General features: G+C 52.3%; 8 protein-coding genes across 8 annotated transcripts; 3 read left to right on the top strand and 5 right to left on the bottom strand.

The window, feature by feature from the left end:
- Window positions 1-1,454: 1,454 nt before the first annotated feature.
- EJ05DRAFT_361539 (uncharacterized protein) lies at window positions 1,455-2,440 on the bottom strand. The gene has a single exon (XM_033741075.1). It carries the CDS (start codon window positions 2,368-2,370, stop codon window positions 1,651-1,653), a length of 720 nt encoding a protein of 239 aa, XP_033601140.1. The 5' UTR covers window positions 2,371-2,440; the 3' UTR covers window positions 1,455-1,650.
- A 1,309-nt stretch (window positions 2,441-3,749) lies between these two features.
- Window positions 3,750-4,993, bottom strand: EJ05DRAFT_361517 (aquaporin-like protein). Its single transcript, XM_033741074.1, has 2 exons — window positions 4,269-4,993; window positions 3,750-4,213 (listed from the first exon to the last, which is right to left on the bottom strand). Exons 1-2 carry the CDS (start codon window positions 4,803-4,805, stop codon window positions 3,767-3,769), a joined length of 984 nt encoding a protein of 327 aa, XP_033601139.1. The 5' UTR covers window positions 4,806-4,993; the 3' UTR covers window positions 3,750-3,766.
- On the top strand, window positions 4,744-6,651 carry EJ05DRAFT_538008 (uncharacterized protein; the record flags this gene model as incomplete). Its single annotated transcript, XM_033749424.1, has 8 exons — window positions 4,744-5,068; window positions 5,138-5,302; window positions 5,458-5,565; window positions 5,675-5,707; window positions 5,755-5,864; window positions 6,127-6,187; window positions 6,247-6,325; window positions 6,386-6,651. Exons 1-8 carry the CDS (start codon window positions 4,952-4,954, stop codon window positions 6,649-6,651), a joined length of 939 nt encoding a protein of 312 aa, XP_033601138.1. The 5' UTR covers window positions 4,744-4,951.
- Window positions 6,652-7,003: 352 nt separating this feature from the next.
- EJ05DRAFT_500203 (extracellular cell wall glucanase Crf1/allergen Asp F9) lies at window positions 7,004-8,145 on the top strand (the record flags this gene model as incomplete). Its single annotated transcript, XM_033746959.1, has 2 exons — window positions 7,004-7,815; window positions 7,869-8,145. 2 exons carry the CDS (start codon window positions 7,004-7,006, stop codon window positions 8,143-8,145), a joined length of 1,089 nt encoding a protein of 362 aa, XP_033601137.1.
- Window positions 8,146-10,226: 2,081 nt separating this feature from the next.
- On the bottom strand, window positions 10,227-10,672 carry EJ05DRAFT_361346 (uncharacterized protein). The gene has a single exon (XM_033741073.1). The coding sequence runs from the start codon at window positions 10,542-10,544 to the stop codon at window positions 10,311-10,313; it is 234 nt and encodes a 77-aa protein (XP_033601136.1). The 5' UTR covers window positions 10,545-10,672; the 3' UTR covers window positions 10,227-10,310.
- A 127-nt stretch (window positions 10,673-10,799) lies between these two features.
- On the bottom strand, window positions 10,800-12,521 carry EJ05DRAFT_500201 (heme peroxidase; the record flags this gene model as incomplete). The annotated part of the gene is made up of 3 exons (XM_033746958.1): window positions 10,800-11,878; window positions 11,932-12,330; window positions 12,383-12,521. 3 exons carry the CDS (start codon window positions 12,519-12,521, stop codon window positions 10,800-10,802), a joined length of 1,617 nt encoding a protein of 538 aa, XP_033601135.1.
- Window positions 12,522-14,654: 2,133 nt separating this feature from the next.
- EJ05DRAFT_485780 (repressible acid phosphatase) lies at window positions 14,655-16,061 on the top strand (the record flags this gene model as incomplete). The annotated part of the gene is made up of 2 exons (XM_033745479.1): window positions 14,655-15,272; window positions 15,321-16,061. The coding sequence occupies 2 exons, from the start codon at window positions 14,655-14,657 to the stop codon at window positions 16,059-16,061; spliced, it is 1,359 nt and encodes a 452-aa protein (XP_033601134.1).
- Window positions 16,062-17,326: 1,265 nt separating this feature from the next.
- On the bottom strand, window positions 17,327-19,554 carry EJ05DRAFT_361255 (uncharacterized protein). Its single transcript, XM_033741070.1, has one exon. The coding sequence runs from the start codon at window positions 19,452-19,454 to the stop codon at window positions 17,463-17,465; it is 1,992 nt and encodes a 663-aa protein (XP_033601133.1). The 5' UTR covers window positions 19,455-19,554; the 3' UTR covers window positions 17,327-17,462.
- Window positions 19,555-20,008: the final 454 nt, after the last annotated feature.

Raw genomic sequence — 20,008 nt, 5'->3', positions numbered from 1 at the left:
TGTGTATTGTGTGCCTTGTGTATTGTGTGCCTTGTGTATTGTGTGCCTTGTGTATTGTGTGCCTTGTGTATTGTGTGCCTTGTGTGCGATTAAGGGGGGTGGGATATGGGATGTGGGATACAGATGTGGGATATGGGATACGGATATGCGGATACGGCTATATACCATGACGGTACGGCACGATGTAACAGCACAGCACGGCACGGTACGGCACAGCACAGCACGGCACGGCATGACGGCTCGGCATGACGGCTCGGCACGGCACAGCTCGGCACAGCACAGCACAGCACGGCATCATCATATGGTACGGCATGATACATCCATCACGCCTTGTAGATATTTTCCAACAGCGGAGTTTCTTAGTCTTGGTTGTTTTTAAACAGCGTACGGCGTTTGACTTGAGCGAAAGATAGTAGCGAAGCGAAGAGCGGAGAGCGAACGCACGCAGATTTTTGAATTATTTATATACCTATTTGTCTAACATGACCTATCTACAACGCATGCATGCATGTATACATGCCTACCTATCGACCTATCGACCTACCATGCCTGCCTATCCACCGTGCCTCTCTCGCCTCTCGCCTCTCGCCTCTCGCCGTCTCCTTTGTCCGTTTTCTCCCCATCTCCGTTGTGTGTTTTTGCGTCGTTTTTGTCGTTTCTGTCTGTCTGTCTGTCTGTCTATCTACCTCGTGGCGCGTCGTTGGATCTATAACCCCTCGTTCTGTGAATCCCCCCTCCGGTCCATCGTCCATTGTCTATAGCCGGTCTGTCTACTTTGATCTATTGCCTACGAACTCTAGCCATGACTTCAAACCACGATATTGGAAACAATGTATAACCTATCGAATAGGCTGCCTTCTTTCTCCTGCTGCTGCTCCTCCTCCTCCTACTGCTGCTGCTGCTTGTCGTTAAAAGCTATCCTACGGCTTGTTGCTTACTCGTCATGGCTGGGGATGGGGTGTTTGGCGGTTTTTGTGTATGTGTGTTTGTGTGTTTGGTTGTATGTACATGCTTGTATACGTGTATACGTCTATACGTTCGTTGCGTGTATGCGTGTATACGACCGTTTCGTGTATGCGTGTATACGTTCGTGCGTCCATTCGTCCATTCGTCTATACGTTCGTGTGTCCATTCGTCCATTCAATTTCGTTCGGGTTCGTTCAATTCCGTTCAATTCTGTTCAATATCGTTCGAGTCTATTCGAGTTTGTTCGAGTCTGTTTGGTGTCGTTGGTGTCGTTGGTGTCGTTGTTGGTGTGACGTATAGTATATGGGTAGGGAGAAGAGGAAGGATACGGGAGGAAAGAGAGGCCTAGTCAGGACGTATAGCATATCATTGCCTTCCCGCAGCGTTCGTCGTGGATGTAAGGGATGAAGACAGGTTCAGGTATCCTTCGTCCTCAATCGCCGTAAACATGCGCCTCTCACGCACCAAACATCATCCAAATCCTCCAGCAACCCCCAGCACCCCAATCCACCCCCTACCCAACCCTCCGCACCCCCACAACCCTCAACAACCTCTGCTCCACCCCAAACACCCTCTCCTCAATCCCCCCAACCTCCCCCTCCATATCCCGCACAACACTAACACAACACATTAGCCCCCCTTTCTCTCTCACCCCTCCCCAAACAAACGAACGAAGAAAAGAACTCACAAAAACAACTCCCCAACCTCCCTCGCCACCCTCCTCATCTGCACCCTGCCCAGCGCCCCCATCAGCCCCTCCGCCTCCTTCCTCGCCCGCCGCACCCACACCCACCGCTCGCGCACCCCGCACTTCCTGTACGGCGTCGTGTACCAGTCTGCTTCTCGCTCTGCTGTTATGCCGCCTGCTGCTGCTCCGCTCTCTGTCCTGCTCGCTCCGCTCACCCCCGCCCAGCTCGTGTCCTCGTAGTACGCGCGCCCGGGCTCGAGAAAGGGGGCTTCGAGCGCCTTGAAGGCGGCGATGAGGTGCCGGATCGTGGTGCGCATGGTTTGGGTCGATGTGTCGTCTTCTACTTCCCAGTCCCCGTCGTGGTCGTCGTAGTCATACTTCTCCCCCCTGAAGCCACTGTTCGCTCTCCCCGTCCCCGTCCCTCTCCCTCTCCCCGTCCCTCTCCCCGTCCCCGGACCACCCTTCCACCGCCCCGACCGCCCCCGCCCCCGCCGCCGAATCTCCCTCAGATGGCGCCGCTCCTCGTAGAGGGCTTGCTTGAGGTTGCCGAGGAGGTCTTGGATCTGGGTGGGGGCGTGGGCGAAGGTGTGGATGGCGGACCAGAAGACGTTGAAGAAGGTGGAGAGGGTGAAGGCGAAGCCGAGGAGGCCGATTGTGGTTGTTGTCAGGGTGAGGGGGGTGAGGGGGGTGGGTTCGGTGGAGAGGGTTATGCCCATTTTTGGGGTTGTTGGTTTGGGGATTGGGGGGGTTGGGGGATTGGGGGGTTGTTTGGGGGGTTGTAGAGGAGGGGGTGTTGGGTTAGGGTTTGGGTTTGGGGGTTAGGGCTTGGGAATATAGGGATAGAATGAATATGTATGTATATAGGTAGGTAGGTGTGAGAGTCAGTATATCGTCGAAACCCAGGAGCAGACAATCCGTGTTTTGTTTATGGATCGACAGCAGCAACATGCTACCTACACTACACACCCACCTACCTCACCTGCCTCGCACGCCCGCTATCCGTCCAAGACGCGGAACCTAAACGTGGTCTGGTCTCGTGGATGTCGAATGTTAACTCCCTGACCCTGACACTGAGCACACCACTGCGTCTTTCTTCCTCACCTCCTTTCTTTCTGTCATGCATCCATCTATCTATCCAGTCATGCATCAATGCGGTGGACGTATATCCCCATATCCCCTTCCTGACTAACAATCGGTGTCTCTGTGTGGAAGTATTCACAGTCATCATCTCACGCAAGAAGAGAATGCGATTGCTTGCATAGAGTAGATCCATGGAATGCGTGCGACAGGCGCAGATGACGAGGTCCGTCCCGCGCGACGTTTGGTGTGGGTCTAGGTGGGTTTAGCGCCGGGGGAGATGTCTTAGGGTCTGGTGTATTATTTGTATTATAAGAATTGGTGTTACGTCGTATCGTTATATAGTTTAGGATCCTACCGTGTGTAATATGGAATTATTTGAGAACATATATATAGCTCTGTTTCGCAGCCTGCGAGGTGGAATTCACCTAGACTAAGTCAAAATAAAAAGAACGAAAAAAAAAAAAAACAAGACGTAGATTCCACGGAAAATAGAAGCATAGCATCGCTTACCTAAGCCAGACGATCTACTACCTGATTACTAACAGCAGTAAAACCGTAACATACCATCCCAAATCGCACTAGCTACCTAAACCACCCCAGCCAACTCGAAACGTCCACCTGATGAATCAGCTGCTCAGAACGACGTTAAACAGCCTCGCATGACCCGCACACCCCTCGACTCAGTTAGTCTATCACTATCACCATCATCACCACCACCACATCGTCGCGATTATGCAATGCACTTAGTACACGCGCCTTGATTTCTTCCGTGTCATGATTCAAGTCGTTCCCGTGGGCGTGGTCAGTCGTTTGGACTGCTGTCAGACTGCCGTGTATCACGGATGGCTTTCGCTTTTCTTTCTTTTCTTGTACTTTTGGAGTCAGGGGAGATGACTGGGCTGTATAATTATATGATTTGTGTGAACTATATTAAAAGACACTCGCTGCGTGTACGTGCCGTGCCGTGCCGTGCATGGCTCATAACTCATAACTCATAACTCATAACCCATCACACATGCCGCCCTCGACCCATCACGCCTTCTCCAGCTCCGGACCCTTCTGAAAGACATCCGTCGTCCCCGTCGACCTCGTCATCAACCCCGGCGTCGGACCCGCATCCGCCGCAACCGCACCACCACTCTCGCGATCCAACGGCACCTCCACCGCCGCCTCGCTGTCCGGCTCCAGATCGCCCGTCTCAAACTCGAGCGCCTTGATAAAGGTGTAAAAGGCGGCGGCCAGCAGGCTGCCCAGCACGGGACCGACCCAGTAGATCCAGTGATAGGAATGGAAGTCGCGCGTGACGACGCACGGGCCGAAGGACCGGGCCGGGTTGACGGAGCCGCCGGTGTAGTAGACGCCCATGAGCTCGGCGACGAAGAGGGAGAGGCCGATGCCGACGGGGGCGATGAACGTGCCCGCGTGCTTCTCCGTCGCGAGCATGAAGATGGTGAAGACGAGCTGGGCGGTGAGGAACATCTGTCCTTTGCTTAGTTTCGCGTCTGGAAAGGAGGGGAGAAGAAAGGCTACAAACCTCGATGAACAGGCCTTGCACGACCGTCGTGCCGCCGCCCAGCTCCGTCTTGACCGCAAGCACATTCGGCATCATGGCGCTCACAACCGCACTCGCCGCAATGCCGCCGAGGATCTGACTCGCGATAATCATGCCGCCCTTGGCATACTCCATCGCGCCAATAATCATCATGCCAAACGTCACCGCGGGATTAAACAGCCCCCCCGTAATCCGGAAAAACACCCATGCATTCACGGCCAGACTCATGCCGAAGCACAGCGCGATGAACATGATCTTGCTCGGGTTCGCGGACAGGTCGGCCGAGTTTGCGCCCTCTGCCGGGGCCGTGTTGACGACGTTTGTGCCGCCGAGGGCGAAGAGGAGGAACATGAATGTGCCGACGAACTCGCCGGCGCAGGCGACGACGTAGCGCTTGGCGGTGCGTGGGAGGAAGGATAGGGGCAGGCGGGGGGCGCGTTCCGAGTCGGGGAGGTGTCGGTGGATGTGCATGGATTGCCAGGGCATGCGGATGCCCTTTGAGGGCCGACTGACGTTCATGATGAGGAATTGGGGATGAATCCGAAGAGGGCGTCAATATGATTGTTGGTAGGGCTGTCGGATACACAGATGTACGGAAAAGGGAGAAGGACTGTGAGATCTACGACAAGGAGTAATACTCAAGGGTGTCCTGTTAGAAATAGGACATGGATGAGAAGGAAGACTCCTCCATGCCCGCAGCGACTCCCGTCAACAGCCATGACGGTGTGGATGAGTCGCATCACCAAAACCTGATGTTTGCACGCAACAGAACGGGTGGTGTGGTGGATTGATTCGATGACGGGGGTTTGTAGCGGTTGTGGCGTGGGAGCAGCACTAGCCTCAGTGGCTAGGCAGTCCAGGCCAGTGAGGACGAGTCTATCAGAGTTCTAGTTGGTCACGATGGCCTGGTTCTACAGACGGTGGCTTTGACATTGAAGGACGAGTTGGTCATGATAGCGCGATGGAGGAGAGAAGAAATGCGAGGAAGCGATGACGGATGGAGTGTACGAAGACTTGTGAGCGAGTCATGTGTCCGGATGAAGCATGATGGGAATGCAAGTTTTTCAGACATCTGAGAAGAAGCGTAAGTGATGCATGAACGCAACCCTTGACGATTGACGTTTGAAATATTGATGGTGCAACGTTCCACGGTTTTGACTATGCAGTGAAGAACGTAAAGGGGATTGGTGCGACAAGTGGAAGGCGGTCAGGCAGTCAGGCCGTCAGGCAGTCAGGCAGCAGTCCCGTGGTTAGATATCAGGTGACCGGGAAGATAGTAGTAAGCAGACGAGACGCCGACGACTGATGGGATTTCGTATCGTCACTCCGGCACCGGCACTCAGGGAGTTGCACGTGATGGATGATCAGCCAGCATCTCCAGTTTTTAGGCTCGTGGAAAACTGGAGCGTGACAGGATCGAGGTAAGATTAAATGCAAAAATGACTGCGATGATTGACTGGTGGTGAAGAAGAAGAAGAAGAAGAAGAAGAAGAAGAAGAAGAAGAAGATGAAGCAGCAGAAGTCTCTATTGAACGAAGCCCGAATACTGAGCTGCACCGCCACCAGCCACCAGCCACTGTCTGCACCGTGATGCTGACGTCGACATCGATCATCGCAATTTCCGCATGCGATAAGGCGGCCGGTCGACCATAATAGAGGCAGGTGCGAGGGACTGGACTGATAGACTATCTGTGGCGCCGGCACCTTCCCTGTTCTCTGGGCCGCTGTGGCTAGTGAATCGTGGCTGATAATCAGATGTGCGATGGGTGGATGCTGCTGCAGATTTTCACGTTGGAATAGGGCCGTTCTATCTTTATAACACACACACTGTCTGTCGTAGATGCGTCAATATCTGCACAGTATCCATCGATCTAATAGCTAATCTCGTCCTTATCGCGTGCGTGCGTGCGTGCGTGCGTCCATGCGGCGTGGATATGAGTGAGCATATGGATTTGATTAGTGTTATTATTATGCCTCCGGACAAGCTGCAGCCCGACAGCCAGCCCAGAGTTTAGCACCCGTAAGGTGTATATGTAGTAGTAAGTAGGCTATTGGCGCACATCGAGGTCAATGCATGCTCCCACTGTACTACTGTGCAGCCTCAACAACGAACAGACGATTGATGATGATGGAGAATTGCATGAGCTGTATGACTGTATATGATATGCGTCGTCTCATGACGGCAACTCGCGGAGTAAAGGAAGAAACAGGAACAGGAACAGGAACAGGAATAACCTTCAACGTGTGTGTGTGGCAGCAGCAGCAGCAGCAGCAGCAGAGATCGGCAACGGGCCGCCGTTGTTGTCTGCAGGCTGCTGTGATTCGTCTGCGCGTCGAGATTAGTCCAGGGGCACTGTCTCGCTAGCTGCCCCCTCCCCAAAAAAGTGCTGGTCGAGCCCAGGTCGTCGCCAATTGATTGTGCCATCCTTCCATCCATCCATCGCTTCCTACTACTCTCTCTTTCTCTCCTCTTCCCATTTCTCTCTTTTCTCATCCTTTTCAACTTCCTTGCTCATTCAAGCATCACCACTCTCTTTGATATTCCCCTCTCGGGCCTGCTGGTCGTCCTCCACTCCTTGGGATCGATCACACAACACTCTCTTTTTCACATATACAGTCCATCTTTTGCCTGTGACTGGTTTACACGCTCCGCCAGCTCCTTTAGCACTCCTTCGTTGAGCCGTATATTTCAAGAGTCCCTCGACAACTGCTTCACCATGCAGTACTTCACTCTCGCCGTCTCCGCACTCCCCCTCCTCTTCTCCTCGGCCGTCGCCCAAACCTTCACAGCATGCAATCCCATGGAACGCGATGACTGCCCGAACAATGCCGCCCTGTCCACGAACGCAACCTTCAACCTGACCAACAGCCAATTGCTCGACAACAAGATCTGGAACACAACTGCTGGTGCCCTCAACTGGGCTGAAAAGGGTACTGAATTCACCGTTGGTGGCCGTGGTGACTCGCCAACTGTCGGCTCCAAGTTCTACCTCATGGGTGGTATCTTCAGCGTCGTCATGAAGGCGGCAAAGGGAAGAGGTATCGTCTCCTCCATTGTCATGCAGTCGGACGATCTCGATGAGATTGATTGGGAATTCATTGGCGGCAACAACACCCACGTCCAGACCAACTACTTCGGCAAGGGTAACCAGACCACCTTCGACCGTGCCATCTGGCATCCCGTCGACGACCCACAGAACAAGATGCACAACTACACTGTCAACTGGACCAAGGAGAAGATCGACTTTTACATTGACGACGACAAGGTCCGCACCTTGAACTATGGCGATGCCAACGGTGGCAAGAACTTTCCTCAGACTCCTCTCAACCTACGCTTGGGTATCTGGGCCGGTGGTGACCCAGAGAAGAACGCAAAGGGCACTGTTGAATGGGCTGGTGGTGAGACCGACTTTGGCGAGGCTCCCTTCACCATGACCGTCGAGTCTGTTTACGTCCACGATTTCTCCGATGCCAAGGAATACGAGTTTGGCGACAGGTCTGGAAGTTGGGAGAGCATCAAGATGGTTGAGTAAGTGGCAGCAACTCTCTAGCACATAGAACATGGACTAACACGCGTCACAGAGGTCAATCCTACGCCGAGAAGCGCATCGCAGAGCCCAAGGGCATCTCCGCCCACTGGAGGGCCCTCCCAGCTGGTGCACGTGTTGGTATCGTCGCTGGCTCCGTCGCCGGTTTCGGTATCGCCGTATGTGCCCTCCTCTTCTTCTGCATCAAGCAACGCCGTCTCGGTCGCCGCGAGCACGCCCGTCTTCTCGAGGTCGAAGAGAAGGAGACGCAAGACCAGATGTACTGGAAGGACCGAATCAACCACTCTCCCAACAAGCCGTTCACGGCTTAGGCAAGCGTGTCATCATTTTGTGTGGGCCATTGGTATCGGTATCACTTGGAGGTAGAGGTCTAGGAGTATAAAGTGGCGTTTCATCAGCCACACTGTCTTTTTTTTATTTTTGGAGAGCACGCGAGCCAGCCACAACATCGGTCGCGGCGACCGGCTCATGTACACAGGCTAATCAGCCCCGCCAGCTCTTTCTGGAGCGAAAGCAACACGTCTACACGCTCTGCTGTCTTTTGGAAGTTGTCTCACGACTCGATTTAACGGTTTCTTTTTCAAGTGGCCTGTCTGTATTGTATAGCATATACCTACCATGCCATCTGTCCTCGTTCTATTCTTGCCGTGTGCTTGTCTTGGCCGTGAATGCATGTACATGTTCATGTTGTTGCAAAACTACTGGATCCGCTTCCGCTACTTACGGCGCTGCTTAGTGGAATGAAGCACGCGACTGCCTCGCGGCTTGTTGACCGTACCGCACCGTTCCTTCCCTTAATACCCATTCGTCCTCACATGACCTGTCCTGTCCTGACTACATCTGACTACTACACCTGTCGTTAATGCAAGCTAATCAAAGGCCCAGCCACATAAATACATGAGCTTGCTTTGTAATGCTTGGTGGTAGTGATAGTTGGCTGTTTTAGAGAGACATTGGGTGTTATTATTATTAATCTAAGTTGAGGGAGGAAGTAAGAAGTAAAGGAAGAAGAAGAAGAAGAAGAAGAAGAAGAAGAAGAAGAAGAAGAAGAAGAAGAAGAAGAAGAAGAAGAGGAAGAAGAAGAGGAAGAAGAAGAGGAAGAAGAAGAAGAGGAAGAAGAAGAAGTTCTTATCTATTTATACTTACTATATACAACAGCTCTACTCACGTCCCTATCACTAATAAGTAATAAGTAGTAAGTAGTAAGTAGTAGGAGTAAGTAGTAGGAGTAAGTAGTAGGAGTAAGTAGTAGGAGTAAGTAGTAGGAGTAAGTAGTAGGAGTAAGTAGTAAGTAGTAGTAAAAGAAATGCCAAAGTCTCCTTCTGAATAGGTCGCTCTAGATTAATTATTAGTGTTTTTACTTGACTTACTTACTCTAACTATCTATTAGTTGTTTGATAGAGCTAGGGAAGAGAGGGGTTTTTTTTAAAAAAAAAAAGGTGTAAGAAGATTGAATTATGAAAACTCGCTCTATATTTTACATATCTGATCCAAGATCGCCTCGAAGTAGTTTGTTCTGCACGAACTCCGGAAGGGGAGAACCCTTCTCTACACGAGCACGCCAGAATTGTCTATTGTTTTCCTGCCGCTCTAAGAATGCTGCCAGTTTTTCAATAATGTGTCTACGCAATGGCAATGCCAAATGCTTTGCATAATTGATCAATCCCATGGGGTATTCATCACAAAGGGGACAATAAATTTCTTTTGTTCTTCCATCGGCATAACAGCGCAACGCCGGGCCGTATTGGCCTACTAATTCTTCGTGGGCGTTCTTGGGGGAATCTCGCATTCGTTTGAGGAGGTCCTCAAATGTCTCGGCGGGTTCTTCATAGAGTTTCTGGGGGTCTCTCGCTGCGGCTGGGGGAAGGAGAGGAGCGGAGGGTGTTTTTTGGGGCTCTGTGATGGCTTGCGGGTTTGTCATGGTTATGGTGGTTGGAGGGTGGCTAGTTCTAGAGTGGTGTTCTGCTGTATAGGTCGGGTAGATGGTAGGTAGGTAGGTAGGTAGGTAGGTAGGTAGGTAGGTGCTGTACTGGGGAGGTGTCCTTGAAGTTGTTTGTCGAACGTGGTACTGGCGAGGCGGTGCCTGGTTTATATAGATTGTGCTCCTTGTGCTGCTGTTCCTTGTGTGAATGACAAACCCTCAAAAACTTGGCGTGACGCGTGCTGATGGCAAGATTCCAAGCCAGTAACCCAGAATCTCTCATACATTTCCCGGCCTTCCCTGTGGTATGTTAACAATGTAGCCGAACTCTGCACAACGCTGGAAGAACAAAGCCGGACTGTAAACTGACCTTCCAAGATCATCATGCGTCACTGTCCCGTGTCCTTGTCTTGCGAGTACATTATTCCATAATCGGCGATACAAGGTTTATTTCTTGGCTCCCTAAGAAGATCGCTTCATCCAACAAAGAAGGCAATGATATCACACCAAGCTTCGTTCACGGACTGCCCGCACTATTCGAGAGCAATCACGTAGTCATGGAAAGCTAGGGTCACTACTAGCACATACATCCTTCGCTGGATTCGGTATGTCCCAGTAATGATAACATCGTAGGTTCTGGGCTGTGGTGATTGATAAGATATCTGGGGTTTCATAGAGACAGAAAGAGAGAGAGAGAGAGAAATAGAGAGAGAGAGAGAGAGAAAAAGAGAAGAGGTTTTTTTTTTTTTTTTTTTTTTTTTGGGGGGGGGGGGGGACCTGAGATACCATAGACTAAGGTCGAGACAGAAACAGAAAGAGACAAGAAGCGTACCTACCTAGAATAACAATGTCAAGTACAAACCTGGCAGTTGCGTCGAGCCGGAGGCATCTTGAGAACAGGCAGGAGCAGTAGGACCAGCAAAGCCAGGTCTAAACCCCCTTCAGCATAGTGACTCAGCACGTGCTCGAAAGGTATCAACAAATAATTACAATTAACGCTTAAACATTATATATCTATCCAGTAGTAGTACAAAAAGAAAACAATCACAACGCCCCACACGTCGTCCCCACAAGCGCCGTCGTCTCCTGAAACAACAACTTCGACTCCCCAACCTCGACGTCAAACGTCGTCTGCAGCCCGTTCCGGCCCACCGTCCCAGTCGCGCGGTAGTATACGTACTCGGCCGTCTCCTTGCCCGCGGGCGTCATCTGGATGACTTGCTGCTCGAGCTTGGGGATGAAGTTGCGCGGCTGGTCGATGCGCTGCACGAGGCGGACCTGTGGCGTTGCGCCTGACGCGAGGGCTTTCTTGGAGATGGCTGTTGTGAGGGTTAGGGTGCCTTTGTTTGTTGCGGAGTCAAAGGAGACGCAGGATTGGGGCTGTTGAAAGGTGATGTCTGGGTTCAGGGCGAAGCCGCCTGCTGCGCCGGCGTTGTCGTATGTGGTTGAGAGGCCGGATGAGGGGACGGTGAGTTTGATGTTGAAGCCGCTCAGGCCGGTGGTGGCGGGGAGGACTTTGCTGAATTCGAACCAGTTGAAGCGTTCCTTGAGGTAGCCGAAGGAGTCGCCTCCCTTGGCTGTCGCGGCCGTGGTGGTGATTTCTTGGATGCTTTGGCCGTTGCGGTCGGTGGGGAGGAGGCTGACTTTGAGGTCTGTGGCTACGCGGCCGGAGTCGGGGGATGTGCGGATGCGGATGCGGCCGGCGAGCTCGACGGACCCGTTGCTGCTGAGTTGGTATTTGGTGATGTAGGGTCTGATGTCGGCGGGTTGGAGTGGCTCGCTGAGGGTGACGTCGCTGGGGACGAGGTCGAGCATGCGGGTGAAGACGGATTCGCATTGGGCTTTGTAGTAGGTGGCGTCTGCGAGTTTGTTCATCGTGACGTTGCCATCGGCGGCGAAGACGCGTTTGTCGGAGTTGAGGGTGTCGTTTGTGTTGCGGAGGAGGGGGTTGCGGCTCGAGTTGTCGAGGTATTCGGTCACGACCTTGGTGTCGAACTTGTCTGTTGTGTTGTCGAAACGGGCGACATTGGCTGGGTCGACTGTGCCTGTTACGATCTCGGGGTGATCAACAGAGTGGACGCCGCCGAGAGTATGTCCGCACGCAACAAGGGTGATCATATCCGCTATCAGAAACGTCAGACCGTTGAATTATTGAATTGTACAGATTGGATCTTACCCTCATTGAATCCGGCAATCTGAAACCTATTTCTCGTTGTTTCCAGATCTGTGTGAGCCTCTGGGACCCCCTTGATTCCAGCCTCTGTAGCATCCTTCCGACCGAGCCGCAACGGGACTTCGAGATCACCACACCTCGCGACAGCAATCACGAGGGCCAGAGATAGGAGATCGGCAGCTGAGCTATGTACGTTCACTGAACTCGAAATATCTGCCAATGTGTGGTTGAGTGCAGCGCCCAAGTTCTCCGGTCGCTCCAGCTCGTACTGGATAGAGCCGTCGACGCCTCCAGTACCTGCAGCTGCATCATGTGTTGCAGCGTCATGGAAAGCAGTTCTGACCCATTCCGCCGACTTTTGGATTCCTGGCGAGCCCGCACCGAAACCGCATGATGAGACCTCTACTGTGCATTAGCAAAGGAGTTTCTGGTTGGCACCGGAGAGGTGACGCACGGTCTGATAGAGAGCCGAAACGGATGTACCCGGACTGGAGATATAGCAGATCATCTATGGGATCTTGTGTTGATGGCCAGACATATGCTGCAGAAACCGAGCCCAGTAGCGCGAGGCTTGCAACGAGACTGCGCTGCATCTTGATGGCGGTGATAGGACCGATAAGTGGTGATGGATGTGTTTGTCAAGGTGCAGTCGAAGATGAGCGGATACTAGATGAAGTGCCAGGGTGGCATAGAAGCCTTTTGTATCAACGTCGAGGGCATGATATGAAGATGACATGGAGGCGTATTTTTTGCATCGTATCCTCGTGTAACTTCAGAGAGGCAAGGCAAGGTATGATGCGCCAGCCATACCAACGTCAAGGAGACCACTCCGGTAAAGGAAGTCCAAGCAGTCGATCAATTGTTTTAAGAAATACAGGGGATAGAACGAGCCAAAGCGAGCCAATAGTAAGATGTGAAAAGTCAGCTAATTTATCGAATACAGTGGCCAGTGGCACCACCAGAAACTGGGGTTCTAGAAGTCTGCAGTAGCCAGCACGCGTGGCTGTCGGCCGAGCGCCACAGCAGCTTGGCCCTCGTCATTATTCATTCATTCGAGTATATGGTGGCTGTGGTGATGCCCGAAGTGATGGTAAGTGCTACTACTATGAAGGAGCTATAGATAGAAGATAGTTCGATAGAGTGAAAGCAGAGTTGAAGTAACGTTGGGTTGCACTGCAGAAGCCTCGCTTAGCCTCCGGTGGGGACTCCACCCCTTTAACCTCCCTGCGTATGTGTGTAATTAATTACCCCCGACACCGTCTTGCCGGCTGACCCGGCGGATGTGCCGGAGCATTGATATGGCTTTCGCATTTCGGACTATATTTCCTCTCCAGTCTCACCATATTCATGCCAGCTTGTGAGAGTACCTAATCCTTCATCGACAGCAGCATACATTCGATCGTCCATTCCAGCATACATTCGGGCGTTGTGTTGGTGGTTTTCCAATCTCGGGCGATATAAAGACCGTCCGCACCCAGGGCAACGGGCCATGGAATAGGCGCGGTAGAATGCTCTCTCGCCAGTGGCCCTAGGCCCCTCATCGAGAGCTTGGCAACCTATTTCGAGTTCCGAGGGCAACTTCGTAGTCGTCTGATGAACATCCTATCCAGTATGTGAGATGTCTTCGAGTATTCTTGGTGATTCTGGCATGACGTCTAGCATGATGTCTGGCTTAATGGCTTGTAGGATCCATTAGATGATGATAGGACGTTTACGCCATATGCAGCTTGTGAAATGGCTGTACACCATGCAGTATTGAGTGGTAAATGTTGAGCTTAGTGTAAGACTTCCCTCGACACCCAAGTAATGGAATAGCCAGGGCTCGCGAATAGAGTCGTCCATCTGTTTGAATCCGTCGAGCACTCGGAGGAGTCGCTGGGAGCTTCTCATCGTCTGTCAACTTCCAAACCTGTCTTGAAGGTGCCCTCCTTAACGCAGCAAAACAACTGCACGAGCGTAGTTCGCGACTCCTACGGCGGCTTAGTCTGCGATTGTGCCTGCTAATACTTTTCTATTCGTTGATTGCCGGCATGTCAGCGCATACGCAAAATCCCCGAATTCCGCAAATCAACCACATCCACCGGCCTGTATCGCATCTCCCGGACCGAGTGTGAAGTGGGTCGGAGAGGGCCAGTTCGATTGAAGCACTATATCTTGGTTGTACAACACGAATGGCATGGCTCCTTTCACCGTGGACACAGATCAGGTCGCTCGAGCCTCGTTGGGTAAGATAGATTGCCAGTATTGTCAGTGGACAACCCTAGGCCAGAGTTGTGGTAGGTAGAGAAGCATCAGCCACTGAGATGTGGCGTGAGCTTGTCGGTGCTCAAGCTTCTTTAACTTGCATCTCATTAGGATTCTCTGCGGCGCTCGTTCATTCATCGTCATTCCGCTCTCATTTCACCCAAACTCTATCCTCAATGCAGATTTGGCATCTCCACTATTGCTCTTGTGCGCGAATCACGGTCAGACGTGCGCGAGACGGGACCTGGCGCTATCCGAAGACCGTTAGCACGCGATCTACCCTGTTTCCCGTCTTTCCAAGCTTCACGTCATGCCCGTTCACCTCCGTCCGTCATCGTCATCGCTGTAAACAAATCGAGATCGCTGCTGGGCCTTTATAGAGCCCAATCCACGCTAACAACCATGACTTCTCCTCAACGCCTGTCAGACTATCCTCCTCACACCTCATCGATTATTCCTCCTTTTCCACCTTGACCGCCGCAATGCGTTCATCGGCAGCTCTCGCTCCTCTAGCTTTCTCCGTGGCTGCGGCCTACTCGTTTGACCCACTCGAACATCTGGCCGGCATTGCTCCATACTTTGAGCCTGAAGACCCTCCGTCTGACCCAGCTCCGCCTCAAGGCTGTAACGTCACTCGCGCTGCCTATATCGTTCGTCATGCAGCAATCTACGCCAACGATTTCGACTTCGAGAGCTATATCGAGCCCTTTGTAATGAAGTTGGGCAATACGACTGCAGATTGGAGCAAGACGAGAGATTTGAGCTTTCTGACGACATGGAAGAGCCCAATTGAAGACGAGGATCTCGAGGACTTGACAAAGGTCGGCGAGCTTGAGGCCTTCAAGCTCGGGGTTCAGGTCAAACAAAGATACCAATACGCGAAAGGCGGAAAGGGATTCAACAAGCCAGGAAAAGTATGGGCCAGCACGGCTGAGAGGACCACAATCAGCGCACAGAGTTTCATTGATGGATACACTGTTGGCCAGAACTCCACAAAGCTTGAGGGTATCAGTGAGGCCAGCGAAGAGGGTGCAGATAGTCTGACGCCCCATCAGACGTGCCCCAACTACAGCGGCTCGCGGGGCAGTGAGCAATCTGGGGTGAATATCTACCGATTGACGATCATGCACAAAAGCTGACTTTCCTAGACCTACCAAAAGATCTACACCAAGCCCATCGTTGAGCGTCTCAATGCCCAAGCCTCCGCTTTCAACTTTACCATGTCCGACGTGGTCGGAATGCAGCAGCTCTGTGGTTACGAGACCGTCATCCGCGGTGAATCGCCCTTTTGTTCCCTCTCCCTCTTCACACCGAACGAGTGGCTCTCCTTTGAGTATATGAACGATATCATGTACCATCACTCGCTTGGCTACGGCTCTCCAGGCATTTCTGGCGCTCAAGGCTTCCCCTGGACTAACGCAACCGCGCAGCTGCTTCTTGCGCCGGCAAACAGCTCCGACATCCAGGATCTGTATGTATCCTTTGCTCATCGTGAGCTACCACCAAACGTCCTGGTCGCACTGGGCTTGTTCAACAACACCGCATTCACCAACTCGTTGGACTACAACGCAACCATGCCGCTGACTCAAATCAGCACCAATCGCGTCTGGCAATCGTCTCGTATCCTCCCGTTCTTGTCAAACATTGCCATGGAGAAATTGAGCTGCGATTCCTACGGATATGAGCCAGGCGAGTTTATCCGAGTGCTGGTCAACCAGGCCCCGCAACCGCTACCGGGCTGTGTGGATGGTCCGGCAGAGAGCTGTGGGCTGAGCGGGTTCCAGGAGTTCATCAAGGCAAGAGGCGAGATGTTTGGCGACTTTGACGGCTTGTGTGGCGTCGACTACAGCAACTCGACGAACATACTGTCCATATACGGACAGCAATGATGCATTACTTCCTACCCGGTGATAAGTTAGTGCAATGGTAGATCGGATCGGAGATGCCTACGGGCGCATGACGAACATGCATTTACGATATAGACAGATAAATAGTAATACGAACCATTACCATGATCTTCCGAATATAGTCCACCATTGACGACATACAAAGGATGCTGACAATCAGTATCACGTTAAAAGAAACCCCCCCCCAACCCCCCCACAAACAAAGCCACACCATCATCTAATGGACGGCTCGCTCGCACATATCTAGGCATAAACGTCCACACGCACACACATTTCAAGAAAACATGACTTGCGCCGGTCCCGCAATTTCCCCCTTCCCTCTCGTCATGCGTGGTTGTCGGTTGAGGTGAAGGATTTGCTATACTAGGAGTTAGGGCCGGGTTTGTGTTGTATGTTTTATGTGTGTGTGTGTATTTATGGAGGTGAGGGTGGGGGTGTGAAAGGGTGGAAGGGTGGAGGATTGGAAAGTGCCGGGTACGGATATGCATGCATATACGTAATATAAAGGATGGATGATCTATGTATTAGGTTTGTGTGCTTTCTTGCATCTAATTACTCTGTTCTGTTCTGTTCTGTTCTGGGCTGGGCTGGTCTGTTCTGGTAGTAGTAGTATACGTGCGGTGCGACGAGGACCTAGACCTGATTTTATGGGCTTTCTGTGGTGTTCGGCGGCTCTTATCTCTATATTATGATGATGGCTGTGGTGGTGGTTGTGGTGGTGGTTGTGGGTTGTGGTTGTGGTGGTGGTGGTGATGATGATGATTAGCATCACTGCTATTCAAGACTCACGAGTGTGGAGTGCGGAATATTAAACGCTCGGATTAGTTACAGATTGTGATGGTGATGACCATCATCATCACCACTGTACGCAAAGGCCCCACGAGTACGGAACGCACACAGCAGAGAATGGATCCTCGCCGTGTAGGATGTAATTGCTACTTGCCGGCGACAGGAACTAGCTTGCCTTCGTCGTCGCAGTAGATACATGCGTCTTTATGCGGTGGGTTGAGTTTTCGTGAGAGGATGTAGAAGTTGCTACCTTTCGCGAGGGTACCCACAGCACATGAAGACTTCGTGTGCTATCTGTGGTTGTGAGTAGAAGAGAGGAGGGGGGGATATATATATGTGTGTAGGAGCTGGCGGTGATTGTGTCGGGTTGGTGTGGTGTGGTGAGGTGTGGTGAGGTGTGGTGAGGTGTGGTGTGTCTGCTTTGCGAGAATGGGAGGTCTGTGAAGAGGAGTGTGAGGGCGGTGAGTATGTGAAGAGGGGTGATACAGGAACGAATATAGCGTCTTTGTATTGTCTTTGAACAATTCATTTGCAACTACGACGATGTTACTATGATAGCAATAAACCCTAACCAAGACGCCAAAGCAAGCAACATCACACGGCCCGATCGTCCCATACCAAGTCTACATCCGCACTCCAGTCACCCCTCCACACGCGCGCACCGCTGTTCCGCGATGCCACAGCCTGCCTGATATCAGCACCCAGACCAGGCGGACCGGAAGCGGCGACTTGGATCGGCCCGTCCACGAGCGTGTCCGCGATGTACTCGTCGAGGATCTTGGGCATGGACGGGTGGTGGTCTGCGAGGTAATGTATGCTGAAGTTTCGGCTCGGGGAGAGAAGTGTTCCCGCAGTCGGCGCACAGCAGCACGCGTCAGCGCCGGATGAAATAGATGTAGACGTTGTTGTGATTTCATTGTCTGTCTTTTCGGCCTCCTTCCGCAGAGATGCGTCTTTGGTGGAGACGGAGCCTTGGTTCGAGGTCGGCCTGCTCGCGTCTCGTGTGATGTATATGCTAATTTTTAGGTCTGTGGCGCCGCGGGCCATGAGGTCTTTGAGCAGCGTGAGCTCGTCTGCTAGCCAGGAGATGTTGTCTGCGTGTCGTATGATCCATACTAGATGGACTGATGCGTTTGATGCAGAACGCCTCGTCGCAGCTGCCATCGCGATGGGTAACGTGAATGATATGCCCGTACCTCCAGCGATGGCCAGGATGTGGGAGTACGCAGGGTCGATCACCGGTGTACCATACGGCCCAGTGATGATCACCGGTGTTTCACAGACGTCTGTCTTCTCCTTCTCTTGTGCCAGTTGCGCAAGCTTCGCCGTCTGTCCGCCTAGCGCGCGAATGATATAAGTATGCTCTGGCAGAGCAGGGTGAGCGTTCGGCACACTCGCCGGCGTGAAAGGATGGCTCTGCCAGATCGACAGCTCGGGAAAGCATACAAAGTAATGCTGTCCAATGGCCCACGGATCGTGATTCGCCTCGAACGTGACTCGCAGCACGGTGCTTTCCGGATCGACAAAGGCCTGTACACGGGCTGGGGAGGAGCGGAAACCGAAGCCTCGCTCGCCGTGCTTGTAGCCAAAGTGAATGAGACAGGTGCGGAGGAGGCGCACGCCGCGATCGACAAGGAATAGTCCTAGGGCGGCAATCATCCAACATACGAGACGAGCCCAGTGAGCCCAGCATGCGCCGAAATAGAGACCTGCGACGATGTAGTGCGTCTTGCGGAAGAACTCGTAGCCAGTCCAACGAATTACGCGACGGATGCTGAAGACGTAGAGGAATGTGATTAATATCATGGCGACCCAGCCCCAGATGATGTACGGCTGGTTAACAAAGGTGTTCCAGACCTTAGGCTGGGGTTGGTACAATCTCGCTTCGACGACGATCCAGCCAACGGTGTGGACGAAGGACTGGATGAAGATGATACGGCCAAGCCATCGATGGAGGAAGTTAAAGTGGTGGTAAGGAATGCCGGTGACGATGGAGAGAATGCTCTCTCTGCTGGAAAGGAGGACTGAGAAAGGGGTCAGGGCATATGCCAACACACCAATGCGATCAGAAAATCCACCCAGTCCGGTGCGGGTGTTGAACTTGTCGGAGTTCTTGACGGGCGTGACCCAGGTCTTGTACACGATACCAACAAAACTGAATATGATAAGATAGCCACTCAGGACAGCCAAGACGAGAAGCTGTATCCGCGATGTGTGTCCAAAGATTCTCGTCATACTCTCCGGTAGTAGCCACCGTCTGGCCTGCGCTGAGAATGCTCGAGCCGCGCGGTAAACAACGCCCCTATTGCTGGCCTTTTGGGATTCCCAGTCCCATGGCGTTGATCTTGACGAAGGCTTAAATGTTCGACCGAGAAGCCATATCAACAATATACTCCCAATGACCGCCCAGAGAATGAAGGAATACAGCATGGACGTATCATGCATCCAGTATACGGCGTCAAGATATTGGCAAGATCCGACATCGTTGACACATGGTACGACCCGGCTTGGGTATCCCCAGTGTTCTGTGACGTTCGTTGCTGAGTCGTGGTCTTGGATATGCTGCCGCCGGAAGAGTTGGAACATCTTGAAGTACGGCGAAAACGTACGGGAGTTTATTATATGTCGCTGAGCACAAGACCATGCGATAAATGGTTTATCAAGGCTGGAGTTTCGAGTGTGATTCCGTGTTTAGCCAAGCATGGCAGCCAAGAAATGCTCGACAGCTTCCGCTAGTTCGATCCGGATCGTCGACTGATGTTAAATCCAAGCGACGTGCGACGAGGTTATGGTCGATACAGCGATTGATCTCGAAAGTACGGGAACCAAACTAATTCTGCAGATAGCCACGTGGGAAAGAAGGTGATATTTGAGTAATCGGCGACTGGTGAGTGGAGCGGCGTTGTCATAATTCTACAGTTCTCTCGGTGGTTATGAATGGATGCAGTTGTGGGGCGAAACGTGCTCAAACGCGCGCTTCCAAGACTTCTGCTGCCTTCGCCAAGAACACCCGTTTCACTGTGTGTGCAACCCTCATGATGATGATGGGAAACGATCGCTTCTCGATACCGATAAGAGAATTGAGGTGATGAAAACGACAAAACGTAAGAAACATGGAACGAATGAGACGCGCCTGATGA

Source organism: Pseudovirgaria hyperparasitica, assembly GCF_010093815.1.
Source record: "Pseudovirgaria hyperparasitica strain CBS 121739 unplaced genomic scaffold EJ05scaffold_7, whole genome shotgun sequence".
NCBI lineage: Eukaryota > Fungi > Ascomycota > Dothideomycetes > Acrospermales > Acrospermaceae > Pseudovirgaria > Pseudovirgaria hyperparasitica.
Note: the sequence above shows the minus strand (reverse complement) of the source record. Positions and strands in the feature narration are given on the sequence as shown.

What these genes read in the sequence shown, in the direction of transcription:
- EJ05DRAFT_361539 (XM_033741075.1), bottom strand. Translation starts at nt 2,370, where the DNA reads ATGGGCATAACCCTCTCCACCGAACCCACCCCCCTCACCCCCCTCACC.
- EJ05DRAFT_361517 (XM_033741074.1), bottom strand. Translation starts at nt 4,805, where the DNA reads ATGAACGTCAGTCGGCCCTCAAAGGGCATCCGCATGCCCTGGCAATCC. An exon ending in TGCAAGGCCTGTTCATCGAG is followed by an intron (nt 4,214 to 4,268) that starts GTTTGTAGCCTT and finishes AGCAAAGGACAG; the next exon opens with ATGTTCCTCACCGCCCAGCT.
- EJ05DRAFT_361346 (XM_033741073.1), bottom strand. Translation starts at nt 10,544, where the DNA reads ATGGTATCTCAGGTCCCCCCCCCCCCCCAAAAAAAAAAAAAAAAAAAA.
- EJ05DRAFT_361255 (XM_033741070.1), bottom strand. Translation starts at nt 19,454, where the DNA reads ATGTTCCAACTCTTCCGGCGGCAGCATATCCAAGACCACGACTCAGCA.